At 35.4% G+C, this 26,229-nt stretch overlaps 1 protein-coding gene across 3 annotated transcripts in view; it reads left to right on the top strand.

Moving 5' to 3' along the window:
- LOC101900907 (G protein-activated inward rectifier potassium channel 3) overlaps positions 1-26,229 on the top strand; it is a 138,226-nt gene that overhangs the window by 58,818 nt on the left and 53,179 nt on the right. For all 3 annotated transcript variants that reach the window (XM_059126448.1, XM_059126449.1, XM_059126447.1), the window contains exon 2: positions 1,654-2,417. In XM_059126448.1, coding sequence (XP_058982431.1) covers positions 1,966-2,417 — 452 coding nt within the window. In that variant the 5' untranslated portion in view covers positions 1,654-1,965. The remainder of the gene's footprint in view (positions 1-1,653; positions 2,418-26,229) is intronic.

The raw sequence follows: 26,229 nt of genomic DNA, 5'->3' as shown, positions 1-26,229 counted from the left end.
TTTATCCGATTTGACGGTTATTGTGTACCAAATGGTTGATATCAGCCTCACATTAATTCCCAATACAAAAGTATAATTGTAATTTAAGCCTCTTCTAAAAATGCATAGTGGTGTAGGGTATCATAAAGTCGGCCAGGCTCGACTTTTGACCTTACTTTGCTGGTTTATACTGATCTTACGAGTTTACCGTCGATCGATGGGATGCACGTCACAGGCTTGTAGTAGTTGCATTTGCAACCTATCCGTACCAAGTTATTGGGACAAATTGCTATCGTCAGGCTTATATTTACATTACCTGGCAGTTGAGATTATGAGAAATATTGAAAACTGTGTGTGGGAGGTACCAGGAGGAGCGGGCCGATATCTATCATTTTTACTTCAGACTTGTATTGGTAAAACCATTAGGAAGTGTGAAGTTTGGAATGAATCTGATGCTTTTTTCGCATTTTATGACTGTTGGTTATTCAAAATTTTGACCCCTTTATGGATGAGGTAGGAGAGGGGTGGACTCATCTTCACACCAGGTCTTGTGTTGATATAAATATTGGGATGTGTCGAGTTTGAACAAAAATCGGATGCTCATTTCGAGATTTATGAGTTTCATGGTGGGGGAGTTACCGGAAATAATGGTCCGTTTTATACGTTATTCGCACCAAATCTTGTGTTGGTAAAAATAATGAGATTTGTATGGTTATAGTTGAACTCTATTTTACATTTTATAAGAGATCATATTTCTCAAAATTTCGAACATTCATGAGGGAAATACATGATGAAGTGAGCCGATAATGTATATTTTCCCAGCTGACATGATCTTTTTTTGTTCTGTAAGGCGGAGATGCCAGAAGTAGTCGACCGATATTACTAAACTTCGAACTTGATCTAAGTTTGGTAATTTTATTACGATATAGCAAGTATGGTTCAAATCGATTCCAAATGTCCTGAAACGGATTTAGTCCAAAGAGACGTAGGTTCTAAAACCATTATTTCGATGACGACAATTCAAATCGACAATAGATAATACCTCTCTAGCCATATGGCTGAAGTTATAAAAAATACAGGCACCAAATTGATTGTCAAAAGGTTGTAGAGATTTTTTTAAAAAATTTGTATTTTTGTCATTTATTTAGAATTTGATAAAAGACAACAGGGCGAGTCTCGTGCGCACATTAAAATCATCCTTGATAAGGGTGACCTTCCCGAGGTGAGTTTCGGACCTTGAGGCAACATGTTCCCCATTTAAAAATGTTTTAAAAATTCCATATAAACAAATTCCGCTATCTTTCATCTCTAACGTCACTCATAACAAATGCGCACAACAGCATGGTTCAAAGACCCAAAATTATTTTGTAAACAAGTGTAATTTTTATTTTCCATACATCATATGGACAATTGACGAACGAAATTCTAAGTCGAGTATTGGCTATCTAAGCAAAATACCTAACATACTTCAAATCGAAAATAGATAATACTCTGATTATTTAAAAAAAATTAGAACTTTTGATATCCCTTCACCAAAAACACAAAAATAATCGAAACAATATTTCAAAGAATAGATAGTCAAATAAATTTATTTTCTTTAAAGCGTTTTAGTTTTGATTTAACCGTGAGTGCGGAGAGTGTGACTAAGGTTTTTTTCTTTTTGTATCGTTTTAGTCACTTGGCGGTGGTGTAATTTTTTAATATCTTGAAAGGAAAGCAACAAACAACAGCAACAACAAAAGAAACTCGATGATTGTTTTAAAATCAAATCAATTGGAAATTTTCAATTTGAATCCTGATACGTGATAATTTTTACTATATCCTCCCTCTTCCTGTCCACCCTGCCCTTTCAACAACTATCTGTAACTGTAACAACCACTACACCAACTCCAGCTATAACCACAATTACTCCAATCCTGGCCTAGTTAAAGGATATCCCAAACCTCCCTAGTTTGCGAATTTTCATCACCAAACTGCTACCGGAAAATGATTGTCGACAAATCGGAGAACATAGGCGAGCATGCTTGGACAAAGCTACTCGATGACAAGGAGACCAGTGGCAAAGAAGCTGTGATTGTTAAAATGTCCAATAAAAACGAAAATAGTCTGCGACACGATAAACTCAATATCAAAAATCTAAAGGAAAACAGTTCGTTGACGGCAAATTTTGTGGACCCACCCGCCAAAGACGCCCTGACCAATGACATAATGGGCGAGGAGGGAAACAGCGGGGCCCCTCTAATGGGCAAAGATATCAACGAGGGTACAAAGCTAAATGCCAATGCCGGCCTCGGAGGTGTTGGCGTTGGCAGTGGCGGTGTAAACAACGATGAGAAAAACGTTCAAATACAACGCAAAGAATCTATACTCGGTACATTCCATAGACATTTAAGAAGATCGATAAAGGCTGTTAGTGAATCACCGGGACCGATTACAAGGTAAGTGAACGCAACCCACATTTGAATTGTCTTCAAAAATAACACTAATTTTTGGGAATACATTGCCCACAGGCACTTGCCAAGTGTGGTATGGCCTAATTATTCCATGGAATCACCAAAATTTTTTTGTCTCTGCCATCAAAAGTTTCGTTTATATTTTTTTTTTTTTGGAATATGATTTTCTCTCTGAGTAATCCGGAAAATAGGTAACCTTGAAAATGACGTCAATTCATATTTCACTGGGCCACACAATTCGTTGGGTGTTGATTGGTTGGGTACTTTTCGCAAACCATTTTTCATTTCTTGGAGATTTCCTATTTAGCATACATATTTATATGTATGTAGGTCGATCGGTCGGTCTCCTCCTCTTTAGCTTGTCAAAATATTTATTTGAAATTTTTTTTTCTTTCCTCAAAATTTGTTATAAATAAAATTTGTAATGGGAAATTCGTTGATTGGATTGTTTTAGAAATCGAATGTTTGCGAGAATTAAAAATCGGTTGTTCTACAAACGTGAATATTTATGAGATTTTAATGTTTAATCGGTATTTAATGGTATTTTTCAACCCAATATTTTACAACAAAACAATATTTTACAATTAAACAATTTTGAAACGAAATATAAAGGAATAGAGCGATGACTGAGTGACTGACTGATTCATCAAGTTCCCGGACGAAACGTTGAAGTTGGAATCTTGTGTTAAGGTGAGATAAGGCTGGTTTTTTGGAAAGCCGAACTACAACTGTACTAATGGAGAGATAGAGAAAGAATTCTGAAATTTAGAATTAGGGGTCTAGGATAGAAATATCAAATTCATGATTTTTGAAATGTTGATATTGCGGTCACTATGTGTGTGGTACTATGTAAATAGTACTAAATTTGGCTTTTGGGGAGAGGTGAGAGCTGGAAATTTTAAATTTTGGTACTTGAGTCATTTTTTGTGAGGTCTGCTTCATATACAGGGTGAGATAAAAAACTGCAACAATCTTCAAACTGCTGTCATTTCTAAGCCACTCGTCCGACAGCTGTTAAAATTATTCCAGTGACAGCTCATTATATTGTTTAGAAGCGTGCAAAAGAATTTTGCTGAGAATTTTCCAAAAAAAAAAATTATTCGTGATGGAATTCAAGCGTGATAGTGTGATTTCTTTATATTTGGCTATCGTTAGAGCTCTCCAGCATTTAAATGTGAATAAAACTTTTGTGACTCGTACCATACTGGTAGCGTAGTCCGACGTCAAGGAAGTGGACGGAACTTAAACCGCAACAGAAAGAAAAAGACTAAAAAGAGCTATATAATTGCTTCGCTTGGCCGAAAGTGGTGAAGTGCCCAATTTGGTTTTCTCCGATGAGAAAACATTCGTTGTTCGGCAGTTTGTAAATAAATAATATGATCGTGTTGACTTGCTAAAGAGGTCAGCTGAAAATGTGCACCTTCGGTTGTCCACCAGAACTCAAGCACCGGCCATGGTGATGGTGTGGGCCGCCATAGCAGCCGATGGTCGCATTCTGGGGGTAAAGTACTCACAAAGAACTCCTTGTGTGGATTTTCAGACAATTCCATATAGTATACGATATCGAACTTGGCCCACCTGCAGATTACAATAGACGGGCAAACAGTACTAAATTGTCTTAGAATTTTACGCTGATCAAGAATATAAATCCTTTGTTAGATTTGAAATTGTTATTTCGATGAGTTACAAACCGAATGACGAATAAAAACAGTTAATTTGGTTCGGGACGAGCTTTTCATACCCTGCACCATTTTCAAAATTAATCTGTAAATGCCGAAATTTCATTAGCCAAGGAGAATGCCTCACATAAATCATTAGATACATACATATAAACCAAAGTTCAACCAATTCTGTAACAATGTGGCTAAAATCTTCTAAATACCTGACTAGGGAGGATAGAGGCTATAGAATAACGTCATCTTATAATGATGACGCCAAAGACAAAATATTCTTCATCAATTTTCACTATTAGTCACTATAGAAATGATCTCTTCTTTATTATCATTTAAAGTAATATTCGGCTGGGCCGAACTTTTAGTACCCTCCACAATAGAGTAAAGGAAACATTAGAACCCATTATGACCCACAAATACCAATTTTAGATATATTAATGGGAAAATGTGGCAAATATCATCAAAATACCGGGTAACGGGAGGTACCGCTATATGGGGCTATACAAAAACGTGGACGTATACATGCAATGTTTCGCCACCGGAGCTAAAACCCATTACGAACCAAAAAATATCAATTTTTAGACAAATAAAAATATCGAATATTGGGAGGTACAGTTATATGGAGACTATACCAAAACGTGGACCGATATATCTCATTTACCAACCATCCTAGACACAATACAAATTGTTCTGCTAAATTTTGACGCTCTACGTCAAATAATGTAGGATGTATCGTGATTTCAACAGACAGACGGACATGGTTAAATCGACTTAGAATTTTATGCTGATCATGAATATATTGACTTTATGGGGCCTACGGTGAACATTTAGGGATGTGACAAAGTTAATGTACCCTCCTTTCCAAGGTGGAGGGTATAAAAAAGCCGAAAATATTTCCTAATTGTTTGGATAAAATTATCCACGGCCTTTTTCGAGTCAAGAGTAGAATTAAATTTTGTTTAAGGCGGAACGGCAGGACGCATTAGTTTTAAGATTTACATTCAAAATGTATGTACTACAATTATGAAAATTATGTTTTTGCCTTTTTACTCTTGATTTAAAACTTTAAAAATCCAAGTCAAAATCTTCTTTTGGGCTTAATTTTTTGGAGAAAGTGTCAAGTAAATGATTATTCTGGATCAAAGTTTATTGTGACTGATCTACAATTATTCGCAGAAATATATGGCATTTATTGTGCTTATTATGTGGAAACTCTATCTACAAAAATATTTAGTTATTCTGAGGATCCTGACCATACTCTTTAATAGATTTATTCTCTATGTTATATTTATATTGAAAAATCTTCTTTCCTACCCACAAAGAAACCAAAACACTAATTCTCAGCCAAATCCTGCACATTTGTACAATGTACACATTTCCCGGATAAATTGTTGTACTACACCAACAACTTCAATTAGCACCTTCATAAAATACTCAGAAGAAATAAATGGTTGTGGTATGAGGTTGACCGACCACAGCGCACTACGGACAGCCAACCAGACAATTTGACGGCTAAATGGATGAATTTATTTACAATTTGTTTTTTCTTTTCTTATCCACAAAAAAACCCTAAATGGATCAATACAATTTAAACTAAACAAAGCCAAAAACAAAAATGACCAGAAGCAAGGCATTGAATGCATTTCAACAACCATAAAAATGGACTAGATTGCAATGAATCCATAAAATATTGGGTAACAGATTTGTATGAGTGTGTGTGCACTTCTGTGCCTCTATGCATTTTCGTGATATTTTCCCATTCCCAAATTATTTTACATTTCTTTGGAAAGAAAACTTACGCCTGAGAATAATGCCAATCTCCACAAACATAGTGTATATAAATTTATGTAGAAGTGTTTTGGTGTCAGATAGAGTCCAGCCCCAGCACCCCAAGAGATTTTTCTTTATTCTCATGTGTTCGTGGCTTTTGTTAATTCATTAAGTATTCGCTCGTGTGATTCTCACCATCTTCATCATCCGCATCATCGTGTCTTTGCGTGTGCAACACATGTTCGATAAAAAGACGAAGAGCAACAAAAATCACAAAGATTAATAATCTCTGTGAGTGATACAACATTTTCATCTTAATTGAATCCATCATTCTTTCGTTCGTTCGTTCATTCATTCTTTCTTTTTTATTTATTTATTAAATCAAGAAATTATTCAACTGATATTGAATGGTTTGGAAGGCTGAAAAGATTTCCTGTTTATTTGTTATCATTTTTCTTGTTGCGATGGAAATTATGTAAATTATTTTAATTTGAATTTATAAAGCACGAAAAATATTCGTTCTTACATATCAGGTGAATTGTTGCCACAGTATTTTCGGCATATTATATAAAGAAATATAATTTAGATAGGAACATTGTTATTAAGAAAAACAAGTTAAAAAACAATAAGTTCGGCCGGACCAAACTTTTAATATCCTCCACCGTAGGGTAAAGGAAACAATAGAACTCATTATGACCCACAAAAACAAATTTTTGGACATATTCATGGGAAAATGTGCCAAAAATCGTCAAAATACCGAATATCGGGAAATACGGCTATGGGGCTATACAAAAACGTGGACCTATACATGCAGTGTTTCGCCACCGAAGCTACAACCCATTATAACCTACAAATACCAATTTTCACACAAATTAGTGACCTATATATTCAATGTTTCTCCACACGAACTAGGACCAATTATAACCTACAAATACCACTTTTCAGACAAATCCGTGAAAGAATGTGGCAAAAATTATCAAAATAACGAATATCGGGGGGTACCGTTATATGGGGACTATACAAAAACGTTTACCGATATATCATTCTCATTTATAATCATTTTCATTACCAACCATCCTAGACACAATACAAACTGCTCTGCAAAATTTTGGCGCTCTACGTCAAATAATGTGGGCTGTATCTTGATTTCAACAAACAAACAGACAGACAATTTCAGACAGACGGACCTTGTTAAATCGACTTAGAATTTTATGCTGATTATGAATATATATATATACTTTATGGGATCTACTATGAATATTTAAGGATGTTGCAAACGGAATGAAAAAGTAAATATACCCTCCGTTCTAAGGTGGAGGGTATAAAAAATATATAAAAAATATAAGTTTCTTGTTAAAGCCAAATTGCTGGGAAAATTAGGGAATATCATTTTTTTTTTTGTAAGTAATACTTCTACATAATAAGAACACAAAATGCCAAAATATAGCAAAATTAAATGGAATCATGGCCAAATCGTGAAAAAATAATCTAAATCGGAGTTATCCTTATATGAAGGCTATGACCAAAAGTGGACCGATATGACACATTTTCTGTACCAACGATTGCTAAAGTAAACAATAGCTCTCTATATAGATTTTTAAGCATTATTCTTAATGTCTCCAAATTTTGGGGTTGTACATTTTTCAAAAATAATCAAGTTATTTTATTATCAGAAATTAATGATATTTTTTCATGGAACAAACACAAACATGCAGATGTAGTACATAATTTTTTTTCAAAATTAAATTTGAATAGAAGGAGATGCTTTTTCGTATTTTTATACCCTACAACACTATGTGTTGGGGGTATTATAAGTTTGATTGGGCCAAAAATTATGTAACACCTCGAAATATTGGTTTCCCATATAGGAAAGTATGTATGGATCTTCCTAGCTCGCCGAGCTGAGTCGATCTAGCTATGTATGTCCGTCCGTCCGTCTGTCCGTCTGTCCATGTTAATTTGTAATCACTTTACAGGTCGCAATTATGGCCCGATCTTCACGAAATTTAGAATGGAGGTGGGGCTAAGGTCAGAATAGAACCCTATTTCTTTTGGAGATAATCGCATAAAATTTAGGGGTTGAAATGGACCAAAAACTGAAAAAATTCCTGATTTTGCAGTTGCTCTATAGGTCGCAATTGTAGACCAATCGACGCGGAAGTTAGCATGGCGGTAGAGCTTAGGGCTGGGCAGAACCTTTCAAATTTTGATGGTCTTCGGGTAATATTTAGTGGGTGAAAAAGGCCACAACATTTGTGTTAAATAAAAGTCAAAATTTCCATTAAACCGCGAATATTTGTAATCCCGGCGAAATGACAAATAGACGAACAGGTCAATTCTGACCGTTACGTAGATGCCGATAGCAAATATATCGGTTATATATAGCGAAATATATACAATGTGTATAAACAAAGGAAGGGGATGTAAGCTAAAATGCTTATATCTCAAGAATGGCTGAACCGATTTTGACAAATTTTGTCAATTCAGAATGACCTCTTGACATAAAGGATTAAAATGTAAAAAAATCGCATAAAGAGGTATCAATAATGATGTTTATATATATTTTGTAGTATTTTGTGACATTTTTTTATTTTTTTCACATTTTTTATCGCATGCGATTTTTTTAATTTGACTTATAATATTGAAAATATAAATATTACAAAATATGATATTTTTTCACCTTACAACACAGGTTGGGGTTATTATATACAGATTGCAATTATCGTCCGATCCTCACGAAAATTTACACAAGGGTAGGGTTAGGCTCAGAAGGGCTAGGCCTACTGTTTTCAAAGATGTCCGCAATATATTAGGGCTTGAAATTGACCAACAACTAAAAATTTTCCTGATTTTGCAGCCGTTGTAAAGGTCACAAGTAAAAGCCAAAGGCAAGAAATCTCACATGAAGTTAGAGTTTAGGAAAGCGGGTAGAATGGACCACTACTTTTGTGTGAAAAAATACTAGCATTACTTACATACGATGTCCGAAGTACACAAAAGGCGAATTTCTGGCTTTTTTATGCTGATTTCGTTGACGAATATATCAGCATATCGTATACAAGGAAATCATATAGATGAGACTAAATTTGAGATTCAGGGGGCCTATTGCATTTTTTTTGCATTTGAGATGATCGCAAAGTATTTAGGTTTTTAAATGAACCAAAAACAGAAAAAAATTTCCAAAATAAATTTGGACGTAAGGGGACTTCTAACATATTGTAGTGTTGTAGGGTATCACATGGTCGGCCCCGCACGACTATAGCCTTTGCTTACTTGTTTGAAATATATAATTATTCAAAATGTTGACCCGTTGTGGTAGATAAGTGGATCGATATATTCCATCTTCACATCAGATCTTGTGTTGGTAAAAAATATTGGGATGTGTCAAATTTGAGGACAATCGAACCCTTTTTAATACCCTACACCATACATAGTATGGAGGGTATGTTATGTTCGTCATTCCGTTTGTAACTCATCGAAATAGTATCAGCGTAAAATTCTAAGACGATTTAGCCCTTTCCATCTGTCCGTCTGTTGTAATCACGCTACGGTCAAAACGAATTAGGAAGCAAAAAATTTGGACAGGCAGATCAAGTTCGAAGATGGGCACGGTATCGTATAGCCCCCATAGAACGGTACCACTCTATATTCGGTATTTTGATGATTTTAGCCATATTTTCCAATGGAATTGTGTGAAAATCCACACAAGCAGTTATTTCTGGGTACTTTACCCTCTGGAAGAGAAATGTTAATATAGGTCCACGATATCCTATACCCCATATAACGGCACCTTCCAATATTCGGTATTTTCATGATTTTAGCCAGATTTTTCAATGGATTTTTTTCTGAAATTTCACAGATTTTCTGAAATTCCACACAAGGTGTTCCTTGTGAGTACTTTACCCCCTGAAAAACAATTTTCTATATAGGTCCACGATATCGTATAGCCCCCATATAAGGGCACCTTCTGATGTTCGGTATTTTGATGATTTTAGCCACAATTTTCAATGGAATTGTCTGAAATTCCACACAAGAAGTTCCTTGTGAGTAATATACCTCTTAAAAGAGAATTGTTTATATAGGTCCACGATATCATATATCCCCTGTATGACGGTTCCTCCCGATATTCGGTATTTAGATGATTTTTGCAACGTTATTCCCGGAATTGCTTCAAATTTCGTATATACAGTTACTACAGCCTATGACACAAATTACTTATGTAGGACCACGTCTTCGTTTAGCCCCCATATAACGGTTTTCATTGGAGCGGTATTTTACGACGATTTTTTTTAAAATTTTTCTAGTTTCTTCCAAATTGTGGAGGGTATAAAAAGTTCGGCTCGGCCGAACTTAGCTGCTTTTATACTTGCCAAATTTTATGCAATTTAGATCCTTTTTTGGGAAGGTACTTCATAGAGAGGTCCGATTTGTCCATTTTCACACCTGAACATTGGGATTTCCAAAGTTTGAACAAAATCGGATGATCACTTCTCGTTCTGTGCGGTAATTTTTTCTTTAAAATTTTTGACCTTTTGATATAAGGAACCGAACTCGATCTGAGTTTGACAATAATGTTACGATGTACCAAGTTTGGACCCAATCGGATACTTCCTTTGAGGGTTATGGTGCGAACCAGCCAGCTAGAAAGACGAACAGACGGACACCTCTAGATCGACTCCTGTCCTGAAACGGATTTGGTTTAAAAAGACCCAGGACTGAAGCCGTTATTTAGATGAGGTACGTTTTGGCCGTATCAAATGATATATACCCTCTGTAGCCATATGACTGAGGGTATAACAAATGCGTTGAAGAGAATTGTTACCAAGCTGTACCAACACAATCATTATTAGTAAGGTTGCTTGTGTTTGTGGACTGTTATACCAAGCGGCGAAGAAATAAAAAAAAACAACACCGATACCCAGCGGATTTTTTTGCACATACCTCTTCCAACTGAGAACACTGATGATGAGTCGCACCTGCAATGTCAGTGGTCTCAGTTAGAAGATGTATGTGCAAAAAAAAAATCCGCTGGGACTTTAGACACGGACACACAAATAATCCATTTTTTCACTCGATTCCATTCATAGAGTAGACTCTTACTCAATTTCAAACATTTTGAATCCATCCCTTCTTTTCCAAATAGAATTACACGCTAACCTATAAAGAACGCTATCCTTAAAAATGAAGAGTAGACTTCTTGTCAAACCCCTACTCGCAGGAGTATTTCTGCTTGGTCCACGTTTTGAGAAGGCCTACATTTTACTTTGGTATTTTGAAGGCCCAAGAACTATTAAATATAGGTAATATTTTATGACTTAATTATGAAAACGTTACCTAAAACTATTATATAAAATCTATTTATTTCCCAAAAAAGAATCACGATCTTCTCTCTTTTTTAAGAAAACACAATTTCCTTTTGTTAGGAAGACCAAAATATTTTATTGGGGACAGATGTTGACAAAACTACCCTCAAAAACCTCACGTTTATTCCCTTGGGGCAACATTATTCTTGCCGACACATTGAATTTCCAAAGAAAATCCAAAAAAGCACAAATTAATTGAAGTGTTGAATTGCGCATGAATTGTGATTTTCTTTGTAAAGAAAAATCCATCATCTTTATTGACAATGTCTGCTGCGTATATTGGCTGTTAATGCAACCAAAAAAAAAAAAAAAAAAAAAAAAAAAGTAGCCAAGCAAAGAAAGCATGGCCATAAACGTTTTATCGTTACACATAAATGGACTGTCTAGAAAGATATGGGCCAAAGCAAGCAAAAAAAGAAAAACGACAAGAAATCTTATTTCCATTAAAGATGAAATTTTGGCAAATTTCCTTCAGTGCTGATGCTGCTGCTGCCATTGCTTTGATTTTGGATTTTTTTACAAAACGTTTTATTTTTTTTATTTTTATTCTCTATCGTCACACACATACAATTTTCGGGGTAAACTTGAACTTTTCAAAAATATTCACAAAATTATTGGCTTTTGGCCAATTATAACAAATAATTAATAATTTTTAAAGCCTTAATAGAAAAAAAATGAAATCACAACAAACAATTTGTATAGATCATCAGAACATCTTTAGGTCGCCAAGCGATTTCCAGACAATTGAGTGGGCACTGCAACGCCGCCAGCAGCAGCAGAGACCAATTTCTTTTCTTTAAGGCCGTTAATAAACACATTGACGGAGAGGGTTAATATTTTGACTTGACTTTTATTAATTATTCATCAATAGCTCGTTTTTCTGTGTGTGTGAGTGTTTTTGCTTTCGTGAAAAACCAAATGTTATTGAAATTTCTGCAGATAATAAATCTTTTTTAAGAATTCTTTAATTAAAATAATAAATCAAGTGTGATTTTAAGAAATGAGTTATAGTGAAATTGGAACTAGGTATTTTGGTAGGTTATTTTATTTTAGGAAGAGCAATTTGTTTGCGATTGAGGGAATTTTGCAATGTTTATATTTGATTACCAACAATTTTTTTACATTTTAGGAATCTCGGAAATGTACTTTAGAATGATTATTAAAAATAATTATTATATCCTTCATCGTAGTATGAAGGGTTAATTTGGAAAACGAAATATACTTGTCCGTGGTGACACATGGCAAGAACATGTGTCTCACTTAGCATTACTAGCAATGACAACTACCTAACCCCGCTTTACACTGTGTAACACAAACAGTAATAACAGGACAAATCCAACAGATTACGAAAGTGGAGCTAAAAATAGAAGGCACGTGTATCGAGTTTTGAAAGTTTACTTGACAAAGTAACCTGAATAGAGGGGGTCCAGTTCCCCTATCTTCTGCACTTCTTGAAATTTTCGAAGTAAGATTTATGGTCAACAATTTTAGCCCTTAAGTTTGTCAACAAAGAGGTCATTTTAGACCCTTTTTGTAAATATGGTTAAAAACTCCCTTTAAATGGGATCTTAGCAAATAAATATATCTTACAAATATATTTTTCATCACATTCTCATATACAGGGTGAGATAAAAAAACTGTAACAATGTCAAATGTTTACATTTTTAATTTTAATGTTTACATTTTTAATGTTTAATGTTTACATTTTTAATTTTGTTTTGTTTTGTTTTTTTTTATACCCTACACCACATAGTGGTAAGGGTATTATGTCTTTGTGCATTTGTTTGTAACATGGAGAAGGAAACGAGATAGACCCATAGTTACTTTTGAGAACCTTCATAGAATCACTTTCTGAGTCGATTTATGCATGTCAGTCCGTCCGTCAGTCCGCCCGTCTGTCCATGTATTCTTGTGAACAAAATGCAGGTCGCATTTATTATCCGATTGAGATGAAATTTTCCAAACAATATTTTTTTGGCCCAAGGACGAACTCTATTGAAATTGGTGAGAATCGGATCAAATTTAGATATAGCTCCCATATATATCTTCATCCGATTTCGGGTTAAATGTGCACCAAATGTCCACTATCAGTCCAAATTACCTGAATTTTGGCACACCCAACCGAGTTCGGCCTAGAAGCAAGTATATCAAATTTGGAGAACATCGGTTCAGATATAGCTATAGCTCCCATATATATTTTTCATCCGATTTGATCTTTAAGTCCCTCACATTCCTACTATGCACTTCACAACCGTAATATTTGGTACCAAGTATTAGATGGAGCACAGAAATACCTGTTTTAAATTTTATCGAAATCGGTTCAAATTTGGATATAGCTTCCATATATATCTTCATCCGATTTCGGGTTAATTGGCCACCAAATGGCCAATATCAGCCCAAATGGCCCGAATTTTGGCACATGTGACCGGGATTAGCCTTAAAGCAAATACAACAAATTTTGAGAAAATCGGTCCAGAAACAGCTATAGCTCCCATATATATATTTTATCCGATTTGGTGTTTAAGTCTCTCACATTCGTAATATGCACTCCACAAGAATGATATTTGATACCAGATAAAAGATACAGCCCAGAAATAGCTGTTTGTAATTTTATCGAAATCGGTTCAGATTTGGATATAGTTCCCATATATATCTTCATCCGATTTCGGGTTAATTGTGCACCAAATGGCCGATATAAGTCCAAATGGACTGAATTTTAGTACATCGGACCAAATTCAGCCTAGAAGCAAGTATACCAAATTTAGTGTAAATCGGTTCAGATATAGATATAGCAACCATATGTATGTTTCATCCGATTTAGTGTTTTAGTCCCTTACATTCGTAATATTCACTCCACAACCGTGATATTCGGTACCAGGTATTAGATGGAGCACAGGAATAGCTGTTTTAAATTTTACCGAAATCGGTTCAGATTTGGATATAGCTCCCATATATATCTTCATCCGATTTCGGGTGATTGACCACCAAATGGCCGTAATAGCATCAATTTTGGCAAATCCGACCGAAACCAGCTTAGAAGCAAGTACACCAATTTTAGTAAAAATCGGTTCAGATATAGCTATAGCTCCCATATATATCTTCATCCGATTTCATGTTAATTGTGCATCAAATGGCCTATATCAGTCCAAATGGCATGAATTTTCGTACATAAGACCGAATTCAGTCTAGAAGATAATACATCAAATTTGGAGAAACCCGGTTCAGAGATAGCTATAGTTCGTAAAATGCACGATAGAATTAGATAGATTTTGATTTTGTATCAAATATCTCATAGAGCTCTGAAATGCCCTGTATAAACCTTTTTACGAGAGCTCTACTAACTATGCATAGTGGTGTAGGGTATCATATAGTCGGCCCCGCCCGACTTTTGAGCTTTCCTTACTGGTTTTTTTTTTTGAGTGATTGTGAATGAATGTCAGATAGCATCATATTTTAGAATAAGTTTAGATTTGTTCGAATTGGTCACCTTTGGCACGAATTATGACCTTCAAACGGCCAATAAAACCGTCGCACGCTGCCCGAATGTTGCTCTGCGGTATTTTGGCCCATTGCCGGCGAAGCGCTTTCTTGAGGTGATCGACACTTTGTTATTTTTTAGTGCCAACCTTGCTTTCCAAAATACTTCAGACACAATAGTCCAACGGGTTGGTGCGATGGTGCTGAGTCCTGTTGGAATATCCAAGGTGTGCAGCCAAAATGTTTGCGTGCCCAAGGCACCCTCCAGAATATTTTCACGTTAATATTCGGCATTTATTGTGATGCCACGGTCGATTAATACGAGAGCGACCATCGGCTGTTATGGCGGCCCACACCATCACCATGGCCGGCGCTTGAGTTCTGGTGGCCAACCGAAGGTGCACATTTTCAGCTGACCTCTTCGATCATTTCTGCTGGTGTTGCTGTTTTCTTCCGTCCACTTCCTTGACGTCGTGCTACGCTACCAGTATCACGGTAATGAGAGATGGTACGAGACACAAAAGATTTATTCACATTTAAATGCTGGAGTGCTCTATCGATAGCCACTTGTGGTTTTGCAGACAAATATAAAGAAATCACTCTATCAAGCTGAATTCCATCACGGATTAACTTCTTTCGCCGATACAGGTGTCTTCTATTTCTAACTCTACTTATATAATCTGCAATCAAATTATATAGATTTTTTCAATTATAAGAATCTACACAGCCTAATCTTGGCAGCTTCGAATTTTTTAACCACATGTCTCCCAACACTGTTGCTTATTTCTTTCGTCTAATTTTTGGGTTAATATTGAATCACATCACTCAAATTTTAAATTCATTGCCTTTTAATGAACCATTTGCAAAGATATACATATTTGAACAAACGCGCCAACATGCGTCATTAGATTCAAATTTAAATTATTAATAATAATATTATTAATGAGGCTATTCAATGAATTACATTGATGATGTATTTTTTTCTTCGAAAAATGTTCTAAAAAGCATTTAAAGCGGTTCAGGGAATATCTTTTAAATAGGCAAATGGCTCTGAGCAATTGCGACTGATACACATTCTCTAATATATAAACAATGGAGAAATTGCTTCTAATACGATATCTGCAAATTATAAGCAATTGTTGTCATTCTTAGGAGATAGTTTAGCAAAAGTTATACGATTTTTTCCATAATTGGGAGGTAAAGCTTTTTATCATAAGTTTTGTTTCCTTCTATATCGCCATGTTTTATTTTATTTTCACGGACTAGTCTATTTTTTCGATTATTCACTTCGCAGGTAGTGCCATCCTAAATTAGATTCCAAACGTATTGAATATCCATCAATTGATTTATAATCAAAGTTATTAGTAGCATTCCATTAATTAACAACAAATATGAAGTATTTTTAGATAATCAACAGAAAATTCCATTCGATTGCCATAAATTATTAATCAATTAACAGTTATTCGTGCATTTTAACGAATCACTCAGTGCTGATGTGAATAAAATCGATCATAGATGATTTGAAATAAAAAAATCTATTTTTCCTCGGCAACTTCTAGCAGCTGATTTTCTAATTAAATGACTTCTAATTTGCTCTAAAGGAACGGAAATAGCATAAATGCTTTATGTAATATTGAATCCAATGATCGACATAAAAACAAGTAAACACGAATTTTAGTTCGACTGGGCCGAACTTTTTATGCTCTTTGCCATATGGAAATTAGATTTATTGACTTATTTGCTATACCTATATTGAATACTTTCTGAATGAACTTGACCTACCAACTGAAATCCGAAAAAAACCCTTTGAATGTCATATGGGGGCTATAGCAAAATGTGGATCTATATTAAAGCTACACCATTCACAGGGGGTACGAAATATCAGATTACATATGATTTGGATCTGGCCGAAACCTTTAAAATGTCAAAAATTAGATACCCGGAAAAAAATAAGCATTCAAATCGAATTTCTAAGATATTTAGATGTTACAAATAGTCTTTGGCTACCGCAAATAAATAACTAAATATAAGGCTATTTATTTGTGGCCAACGACATGTCCTTAATGGGTTATTAATGCGATAATGACTATTTTTTCTTAAATATAGGCAAATATAGCCCGTTTACAGTACCAATTATCTTAAGAGTGCTTCAAATATTTATGCCGAATTGCATAGAAATGCCATCAATGACCTTTTTTCAATTGACCATTTGGCCGCAGACCTTGGAAATGCCAACAGGACTCAGCACCATCGCGTTCAGCACGCGCCACCCAAGAATGGTTACAAAATGAGGTTCCTCGCTTCATTTGCACCGCACGATGGCCACCAAAATCTCCGGATACGAATCCGTTGGACTGTTGCACTAAAAAATACCAAAGTGTCGACCACCTCAAACAAGCGCTTCGCCGGGAATGAACCGCAATATCGCTGAGCAACATTCGGGCAGCGTGTGACGGTTTAATTGGCCGTTTGAAGGCCACAATTTGTGCCAAAGGTTACCAATTGGAAAAAATCTAAACTTATTCTAAAATTTGATGCTATTTCCGACATTTGTTGCTTTCATTCAATAAAATTAAAAAACAAAAAAATGTAAAAATTATGACGTTTGACTTTGTTGCAGCTTTTTTATTTCACCCTGTAATGGGATGTGTGAAACGTGAAGATAACCCTATGCTTATTTCGGATTTTTTAATCGTTTTGGTTTTTCCAAATTTTGACCTTTCGTCGGGGAGGTACCAGAAGAAATGATCCGATCTCTACCATATTTATAACTGATCTTGTGTTGATAGAAATATTGAGATGTACCTGAATAGAATCGGATGTTAATTTTGCGTTTTATAAGCTTTATGGATATTCAAAGTAAGGGGGGGGGGGGTGTACCAGAGGGAATAGATCGATATATTCCATATCACATCAGACCTTGGGTTAATAAAAATATTGTGATGTGGAAAATTTAAAGACAATCGGATTCTTACATAACATTTTAAAAGAGTTATAATTATTCCAAATTTTGACCCTTTATGGGGGAGGTACTTGATGGAGGAAACCAATATTTTCCATGTTCGCACATCGCTAGATATACTCCAAATGTCCTGAAACGGATTTGGTCCTAAGAGACCTAGGTTCTAAAACCGTTATTTCGATCAAGCAGGTTTTGGCCTGTCTAGCCATATGGCTGAGGGTAAAATTACGATTTTAAATAGTCATAGCGGAGCTGGGATGAACCCCTTATGTTATGCACCCCTATTCTTTTCCAACAATTATCCAAGTTCTTTCCCTTCTTCGTTTCGACAAGACTAATATTTCCGTACTTGGAGAACCCCTTGACAATCGACGAAAAAATCTATGAACTTTGAGTTATTGTAAATTATTATCGATGTCCGATAATAATGGTTTGCCACAAATTTCTCACCAACAATAAGCATTCTCTTAGCCTTTTACAATTTAGATTAAATCCATATCTTCCTTACACTCAAAATTCGTCATACGCCTGTGTGTAATTCGATTCGTCACAAATAATTTTAGCAGCATTTTGTAATCGATTTAAAGCTAACAAGCTCAGTGCACTCAGCACTGCGAAATTTCTTCGTTTTGATGAATCAAATACCCGGCCAGTTATCACCTGATTTAATTTGACGAATTGCCCATGGGTCATAAATCGTATACCAAAAATCATAATTTTATAACCCATCTCCGTTTCGAGTGTTTTACAATTGACACATTTTTTTTATGATGGCTAAGAAAGAAAAGCCCCCCCAAAAATGGCAATTCATTCTCTAACGTCTAACGGGTTGGTGTAATTTTGGGGTTATTCTTTTATCACATTTATTTTGAAATGAAATGATTTGTGATGGTCTTTTGACTTCTGAAAAGTTCCAGTTGTGATTTAATTTAATTTTATTGCCACCTCGTAACCGTCTTGATTGGGTAACGTCTAATAAATCATTCATTCATTCGTTTGTTCGTTTGGTCGGCGTAGAATTTTTTTGATAGATATACGACAAAAGACGTTGACGACGTCAACGACAATCATGGGAATGTGTTTGTTATCAGCAATGGGAAATTAATATTTCTATTTTGAAAAAAAAAAGAAATTGAAGAAAATTGAAGAAAGGCTAGTGGAAAATACTTTTGGAAAACATTTTTGCTGCTTGACCATACTGATTTGAATCAAAATTATTAATTGTAGTTCCATTCGGAGTATGGATACCTCAATGTATCTTGTTTGTTTATGGTACCCATAAAATACTTAAATTTCAATATTTTAAAAAAAATTGTTGCATGTGGTTAGGTGTTTATAGCGAAGAAGAAAAATACTAGGTGAAATTTTTTCAAAATGTTCCGTACCAACAAGTAAACTAGTAAGAAAAGGTCAAAAGTCGGGCGGCCGACTATATAATACCCTAAACCACTATGGGTATTTAGTAGAGCTCCCGAAAGAAAAAAGTTTATATTGGGAATTTATGTGAAGTAGATCAGACCAACTATGAACCTAATAAAGTTGCTGTATAGGGCATGACATGACTTCGATAAGAATTTTGTCAAAAATATTTCTTGGAGCAACAGATATACCGGACCAAGTTTCACCAAATGGTAAAATTCGGTTGAATATGCAAAAATCTGTCCAATATGGGCTGATATTACATATATGGTGAGCAATTACCGTATAATCGGATGAAGATGTATATCGAAGCTATATAAAAACCTGAACCGATCTCCGGGAGCCTAAGCTGTATCTGAACCGATTTTCACCAAATTTAAAGTTCTTATTTCTAGGATGAATTCAGTCGTATTTGCCAAGATTCAGTCAATTTGGGCTGATATTTGTCATATGGTGCACAATAAACCTGATATCGGACAGATATATATATGGGAGCTATATCCTAATTTTAGGCACTTATTTCTGAGCTGTATCTGATATCTGGTATCAATGATTATTTTTGTGGAGGGCATATTACGCATGTGAGTGACTTTAACACCAAATCGGATGATTCATATATATGGGAGCTATAGCTATATCTGAACCGCTTTTCACCAAATTTAATGTATTTGTTCCTAGGACGAATTCAGTGGGAATTGCGAAGATTCAGTTCATTTGGGCTGATATTAGTCATAGTCGGACTTGATGTCGGATAAAGATAAACATGCTATATCTGACATCATTGTTGTGGAATGCACGACAGATGAAACATATATATGGGAGCTATAGCTATATCAGAACCAATTTTTAGCAAATTTGATGTACAGGGTGAGATAAAAAAAAAACTGCAACAAAGTCAAACCACATTATTTTCACATTTTTTTCTAATTTTATTGAATGGAAGCAAAAAAATGTCGGAAATAGCAACAAATTTTAGAATACGTTTAGATTTGTTCGAATTGGTCACCTTTGGCACGAATTATGGCCTTCAAACAGCCAATGAATCGTCACACGCTGCCCCAATGTTGCTCTGCGGTATTTTGGCCCATTTCCGGCAAAGCGCTTGCTTGAGGTGATCGATACTTTGGTATTTTTTAGTTCCATCCTTGCTTTCCAAAATACTCCAGACACAATAGTCCAACGGAATGGTATCCGGACATTTTGGTGGCCATTGTGCGCTGGAAGTGAAGCGAGGAACCCCATTTTGTAACCATTCTTGGGTGGCGCGTGCTGGGTGCGATGGTGCTGAGTCCTGTTGGAATGTTTTCTGGAAAATTCTCATCAAAATGCTTTTGTACGCTTGCAAACAATACAATGAGCTGTCACGGGAATAATTTTAACAGATGTCAGACGAGTGGCTTAGAAATGACAGCAGTCTGAAGTTGGTTGCAGTTTTTTCATCTCACCCTGTATGGGAGCTATATCGGAATTTTAACCGCTTCTCACCAATTTGAATAGGGTTCCTCCTTCAACTCAATCGGATAATATATGCAACCTGAATTTTGATCACAAAACGACGGACAGGCGGTCTGGCATGCATAAATCGACTCAGAAAGTGATTCTAAGAAGATCCTCAAACGTTACTATGGGTCTATCTCGCTTCCTTCTCCATGTTACAAACAAATGCACAATGGCATTATAGTACCCATTACGAATCTTAAATATGTTTTTGGGGTGCTATACGAAAGCGTGGACCTACCTAAGTAATTTTTTGTCAAAGGTTGTAGTTCCCTTTAAGATCTTTCAATATGTAATTTGAAACTAATCCGGTCTATATTGTCGCTAAAATCATCAAAATACCAACTATCTGGAGGTACCGCCTTATGGGGGCTATACGAAAACGTATATCAATATAACCCAATTTCGAACTCAAACTGCCTAATAAAAAATATACTTATGTGCAAAATCTTAGACTTCTATTTGAATTCTTTCGAAAGAAAAGCGTGATTACAACGGAAAGACGGACATCTGTAAACCTACTTAGAATTTTATACTGATCAAGAATATATATACTTTTTGATATTTCGAGGAGTTACAAACGAAATGACGAAGATAATATACCTTCCATAGTATGGTGGACGGTATGAAAACGAATTGTTCTATACATGCCCCAGCACAACTCCCTCGCCACTTGATCTTAAAAGAGTTTTATTATGTCATGGGTTTCAAGAGTGGTGTTGAGATTGCAGTTTACTCTTTTTACTGACAATACGTATTTAGTGTTGGTTTGGGAGTTGGGATTGCTCCTCCTCATAAATAAATATAAACATTTCCCTAAATAATTAATTACCCTTCATCACCAGACGACCTTCGTTTTCGTATTAAACACATTAACATTTTATCTAATATCCAAATAAAATATCTTAAATATTCACATTTCCAATCTCCCCAAGACGGGTTGACACATTCTATGGGGATTCTAGGAAAAACGGGACCAATGATATGCAAATAAGAAAAAAAAAAAGAAAACCCTCACAGGCACCTGCAAGGCAGCTGAATGATAATATATTTCGTGGAAAACGGAATTAAAAACGTGAACACATGCTGCAACAATTACATAGTCTTTTTAAGGAGAATGTGATTAAAATCTAAGGAGGATAAAAAGGGAATCAATGTGGAGGAAAAAATCGTAACGAAAAAAGAGATGTGTTAAATTAGAAAAGGTTAAATTTATAACTAGCAACAAATCCGTAACACACACACACACACCTAGCATCACCTGCAGTTTAAATGGCGCCTATGGCAACAGCATCCTTGCCACTAGCAAAGTTAGCTGTTGTGTTGGTTCGATGTGTGCCACCAATGTGAAAAAGCGTTCCACATTCCCTAACAGCAAAAGCGTTTTGACAAAGCGTCAATAGCGCGCAATATTTGAGGTTTATTTTCCGATTTTTTGTTTTTGCCTCGTTTTTTGCATTTGTAATCGCAGCAATGAATATTTATGACCGCCCATAAGCGCACCGCATGAGTATTTGTCATACGTCGCAGTGTACGGTGTTGGGGACACACACAATTTTGTTGTTATTCTACCTATTCTCTTCTTTCAATAGATGAAAGTGGAGCGGTGAACGGTAGGCATGTTTGGCGTTCGATTATTTCGTGCATTTGTTTGTTGTTATTTTCTTTTGTGTTGTTTTGGTCAAAGCATGCGGTTGGTTCACACTTTGGCAGCGTCGCCGCCATACCTTTTGGGTTTTCTTCTTCCACTTTTTTTATTGATGTGTGGTAAATTTTTGTGGGTTTATTCGATAAGACAGTGGTGTGGTGGTGGTTTCCATTATTTCTTAGATATTGCGGAGACATTTATTTCTCTAAAAATAATTGTTGAAAAATTTAGAAATTTTCTTCTTTCACATCAAACACTTTTACAACTTATTTCTGGATTTGGTGTAATTTTGATATCTGAAAGTCATTGCCATCAGCTTCGGATTTGTCTATGTAGATCATTAACGTTATTTATTTCCTATTTGAAAAATGAAGCCTACATTAATTTTTAATTTTCTTTTTCCAGGTAATTTGGATTAAATTTGTATAATCACTTGTTGCACATTTACTTTTACTGGTAAGTGAGGTTAGATTTAATAATATATACTAATCCACAGAAAGCAATTAGGAAACATCTTAAATTTACATGCCTATAACCCATTTATACCACCCGAGATGTTCAACTGCACTACAAGGTATTTGATAGGTTGCACCCACCATGGCGTATGTGTGCTTCAATACTCATACGAACTAAAGCACTGCCTGACAAAGTTTGAATATGGTTTAGTATTATAATAGAGATATTCACATATCTCCTTAATATCTTCGATTTAAAATATTAAGTATATCGAAAATTGGGAGGTATGTTTATATAGGGAACATTTTAACCTAATGGGGTGGAAGACGAAAATTTCGACGTGTTGCAAACGAAATGAAAATTTATATAACTTCCTACTAATAGAACAACACTGTCCACACATCGTATACGCTGTGTCATAATGTATACGCCCTATGGTATTATTTTCTGAGGATTTCTCTCAAGCACTTCAAAATATCTGAATTTCGCTGATGCATACATTTTGACTGAATTCCCTACTTAAAAAAGAATGAGTGAATGTTCGTAGAGACCTGACGGTCAAGTGCTAGAGCTTTCCGCGACAATAGAACGACAATTAATCCAGCAGAGGGGCTCATAACACTGGCCATATTCGTATATCCGTCAATTTGTCAGATAAACAAGGACCCAGACTTACATAAAGTTAATGCCTAGGCAATATCGCGGTAATTGGAAAATCTTTATAATAAGACATATATGCATACGTTTTACCTATTATATTTTAATTTTAATCAAATATTGTTAACGTTTGCTGGTACTGGCACCACGAGAGGTAAAATTTCGAAAAATTATGAATTTTCTAAAAAAAAAAACGATGGAAGTCCTCAAATTTACATTATCTCGTTACCAAGTAATGAGTTTTTTACACACCTTTTGCCACCTACTTTATAACTATTTATGCCATATCAAGTAAGTGCTTATCAAACTGTCGCCAAAAACCAATAAATATAAATATAAAAGAGTGGTTTAATGTTTATGACTTTTATACCCTCAGTCATATGGCTACAGAGGGTATATATCATTTGATACGGCCAAAACGTGCCTCATCGAAATAACGGCTTTAGACCTTAGGTCTCTTTGGACCAAATCCGTTTCAGAACATTTGGAGTCGATCTAGGGACGTCCGTCCGTCCGTCTGTCTGTCTGGCTGGCTGGTGCGCACGATAACTCTCGAAGGCAGTATCCGATTTGATCCAAAGTTGGTACATCGTAACATTATTGTCAAACTTAGATCGAGTTCGGAGATAGACAATATCAGTCAACTCCTTCTGGTATCTCCCACACAAAATGTCAAAATTTTCAAAGATAATAATTTAATGCACGGAAAGAGAAATTTTCTTTTTTATTTTATTCTTTTTTATCTGATTTTGCTCCAGCTTTGCGAATCCTAATATTTGGGTCAGTGCTACGTCAGGAGCGAAACTGGACAATGTTGCTCCACTCCATCAAGTACCTCCCCCACAAAGGGTCAACATTTTAAATAGTTACAACTCTTACAAAATGTGATATAAGAGTCCGATTGTGTTCAAATTTTTCACATCTCAATAATTTTATTAAACCAAGGTCTGGTGTGAAAATAAGATTTATCGGTCCACTCCTTCCGGTACCTCCCCCCACAAAAGGTCGAAATTTTCAAAAATATATTTTTGCACAGAAAAAAAGAATAATTCGAATTTGCTCCAACTTTGCAAATCTTAATATTTGCGTCAGTGCTAGGTCAGGTGTGAAAATGGTCAAAATTTTGAATAATTACAACTCCTATAAAATGTGAGATAAGAGTTCGATTGCCTCGATTGCAAATTTCACACATCCCAATATTTATATTAACTCAAGGTCTGGTGTTAAGATGGACAATATTGGTCCACTCCTTCTGATACCTCACCACAAAAGGTCGAAATTTTCAAAAATATATTTTTGCACAGAAAAAAATAGTCCGATTTTGTTCCAACTTTACAAATCTTAATATTTACATCAGTGCTAGGTCAAGTGTGAAAATGGACAATATCGGTTCACTCCATCAAGTACCTCCCCCCACAAATGGTCAAAAGTTTTGAATAATTACAACTCTCATAAAATGTGATGTAAGAGTCCGATTGTCTTCAAATTTCACACATCACAATATTTACATTAACCCAAGGTCTGGTGTTAAGGTGGGCAAAATCAGTCCATTCCTTCTGCTAACTCCCACACAAATGGTCGAAATTTTCCAAAAAAAATATTTTCTGCACAGGAAGAGAAACGATAATACGATTTTGCTCCAACTTTGCAAATCCTAATATTTGCGTCAGCTCTAGGTCTCGTGCCAAAATGGATAATATTGGTCCACTCCGTCAAGTGTCTCTCCCACAAAGGGTCAAAGTTTTGAATAATTATAACTCTTAAAAAATATGATGTAAGAGTCCGATTGTCTTCAAATTTCACACATCCTACTATTTTTCTGAACCAAAGATCTGGTAGTAAGACGGAATATATCGGTCCACTCCTTCTGGTACCTCCCCACAAAAGGTCAACATTTTGAATATCCATGAAGTTTATAAAAAGCGAAAATTGCGAAACAGCTCAGCGATTTCTTACAACTTGCTATATTTTAATATATGTATCCAGAATCCTGAGATGAATATGGAATTTATGATGTTCCATAAATCGGATATAAATGTTCGATTTTCTTATGTATATAATAATATTTATATCGTATTCATTTAGGTCCGATACGAAGTGGACAATTTTGACCCATTCTTTCCCAACCCACTCCATAGATGGTCAAGAGTTTGAAAATTCATAACAGAAATCAAAATATTTTAAAATAATCGAACTTTTTTTACTTGTTTTTCTAAATTTTATTGAATGAAAGCAAAAAATGTGGGAAATAGCATCAAATTTCAGAATAAGTTTAGATTTGTGCGAATTGATCACCTTTGGCACGAATTATTTATTCTGATGCCACGGTCAATTCATACGAGCGGAGAGCGACCATCGGCTGTTATGGCGGCACACACTATCACCAAAGCCGGCGCTTGAATTCTGGTGGCTAACCGAGGGTGCACATTTTCAGCTGACCTCTTTGGCAAGTAAATACGATAATTTCGTTTGTTTACAAACTACTGGACAAATTCGGTATTTTACCACTTTCGGTCAAGCGAAACAACTCTTTAGCTCTTTTGATCTCTTGCACTTTTTGGAATTTCAATGGTTTTACCCCGAGCTCATTTTTCAATATTTGCCGAATGGAATATTGCGATATGTTCAGCCCACGAGGATTAGTTCGAATTGCAAGTGGAATTTTTCAAACAGAATTGTCGAATTATTATTGAAACGTTTCAAATTAACTGTTACGAAACGCAACACAATAACACCGGAGATTTCTGGTAAAATTCCTCATTTTATTAGACTAAATGTAAACACACTACCGGTGTAGGGAGGTTTTCCTCAAACGGTATTTTAGCGTACTAATTTAAGCTGTGAAGTCTTTTTAGCCAGTTACCGGAAATTGTGT

This window comes from Musca domestica, unplaced genomic scaffold (genome assembly GCF_030504385.1).
Source record: "Musca domestica strain aabys unplaced genomic scaffold, Musca_domestica.polishedcontigs.V.1.1 39, whole genome shotgun sequence".
Lineage (NCBI taxonomy): Eukaryota > Metazoa > Arthropoda > Insecta > Diptera > Muscidae > Musca > Musca domestica.
This window is presented reverse-complemented; position numbering and strand designations above follow the sequence as displayed.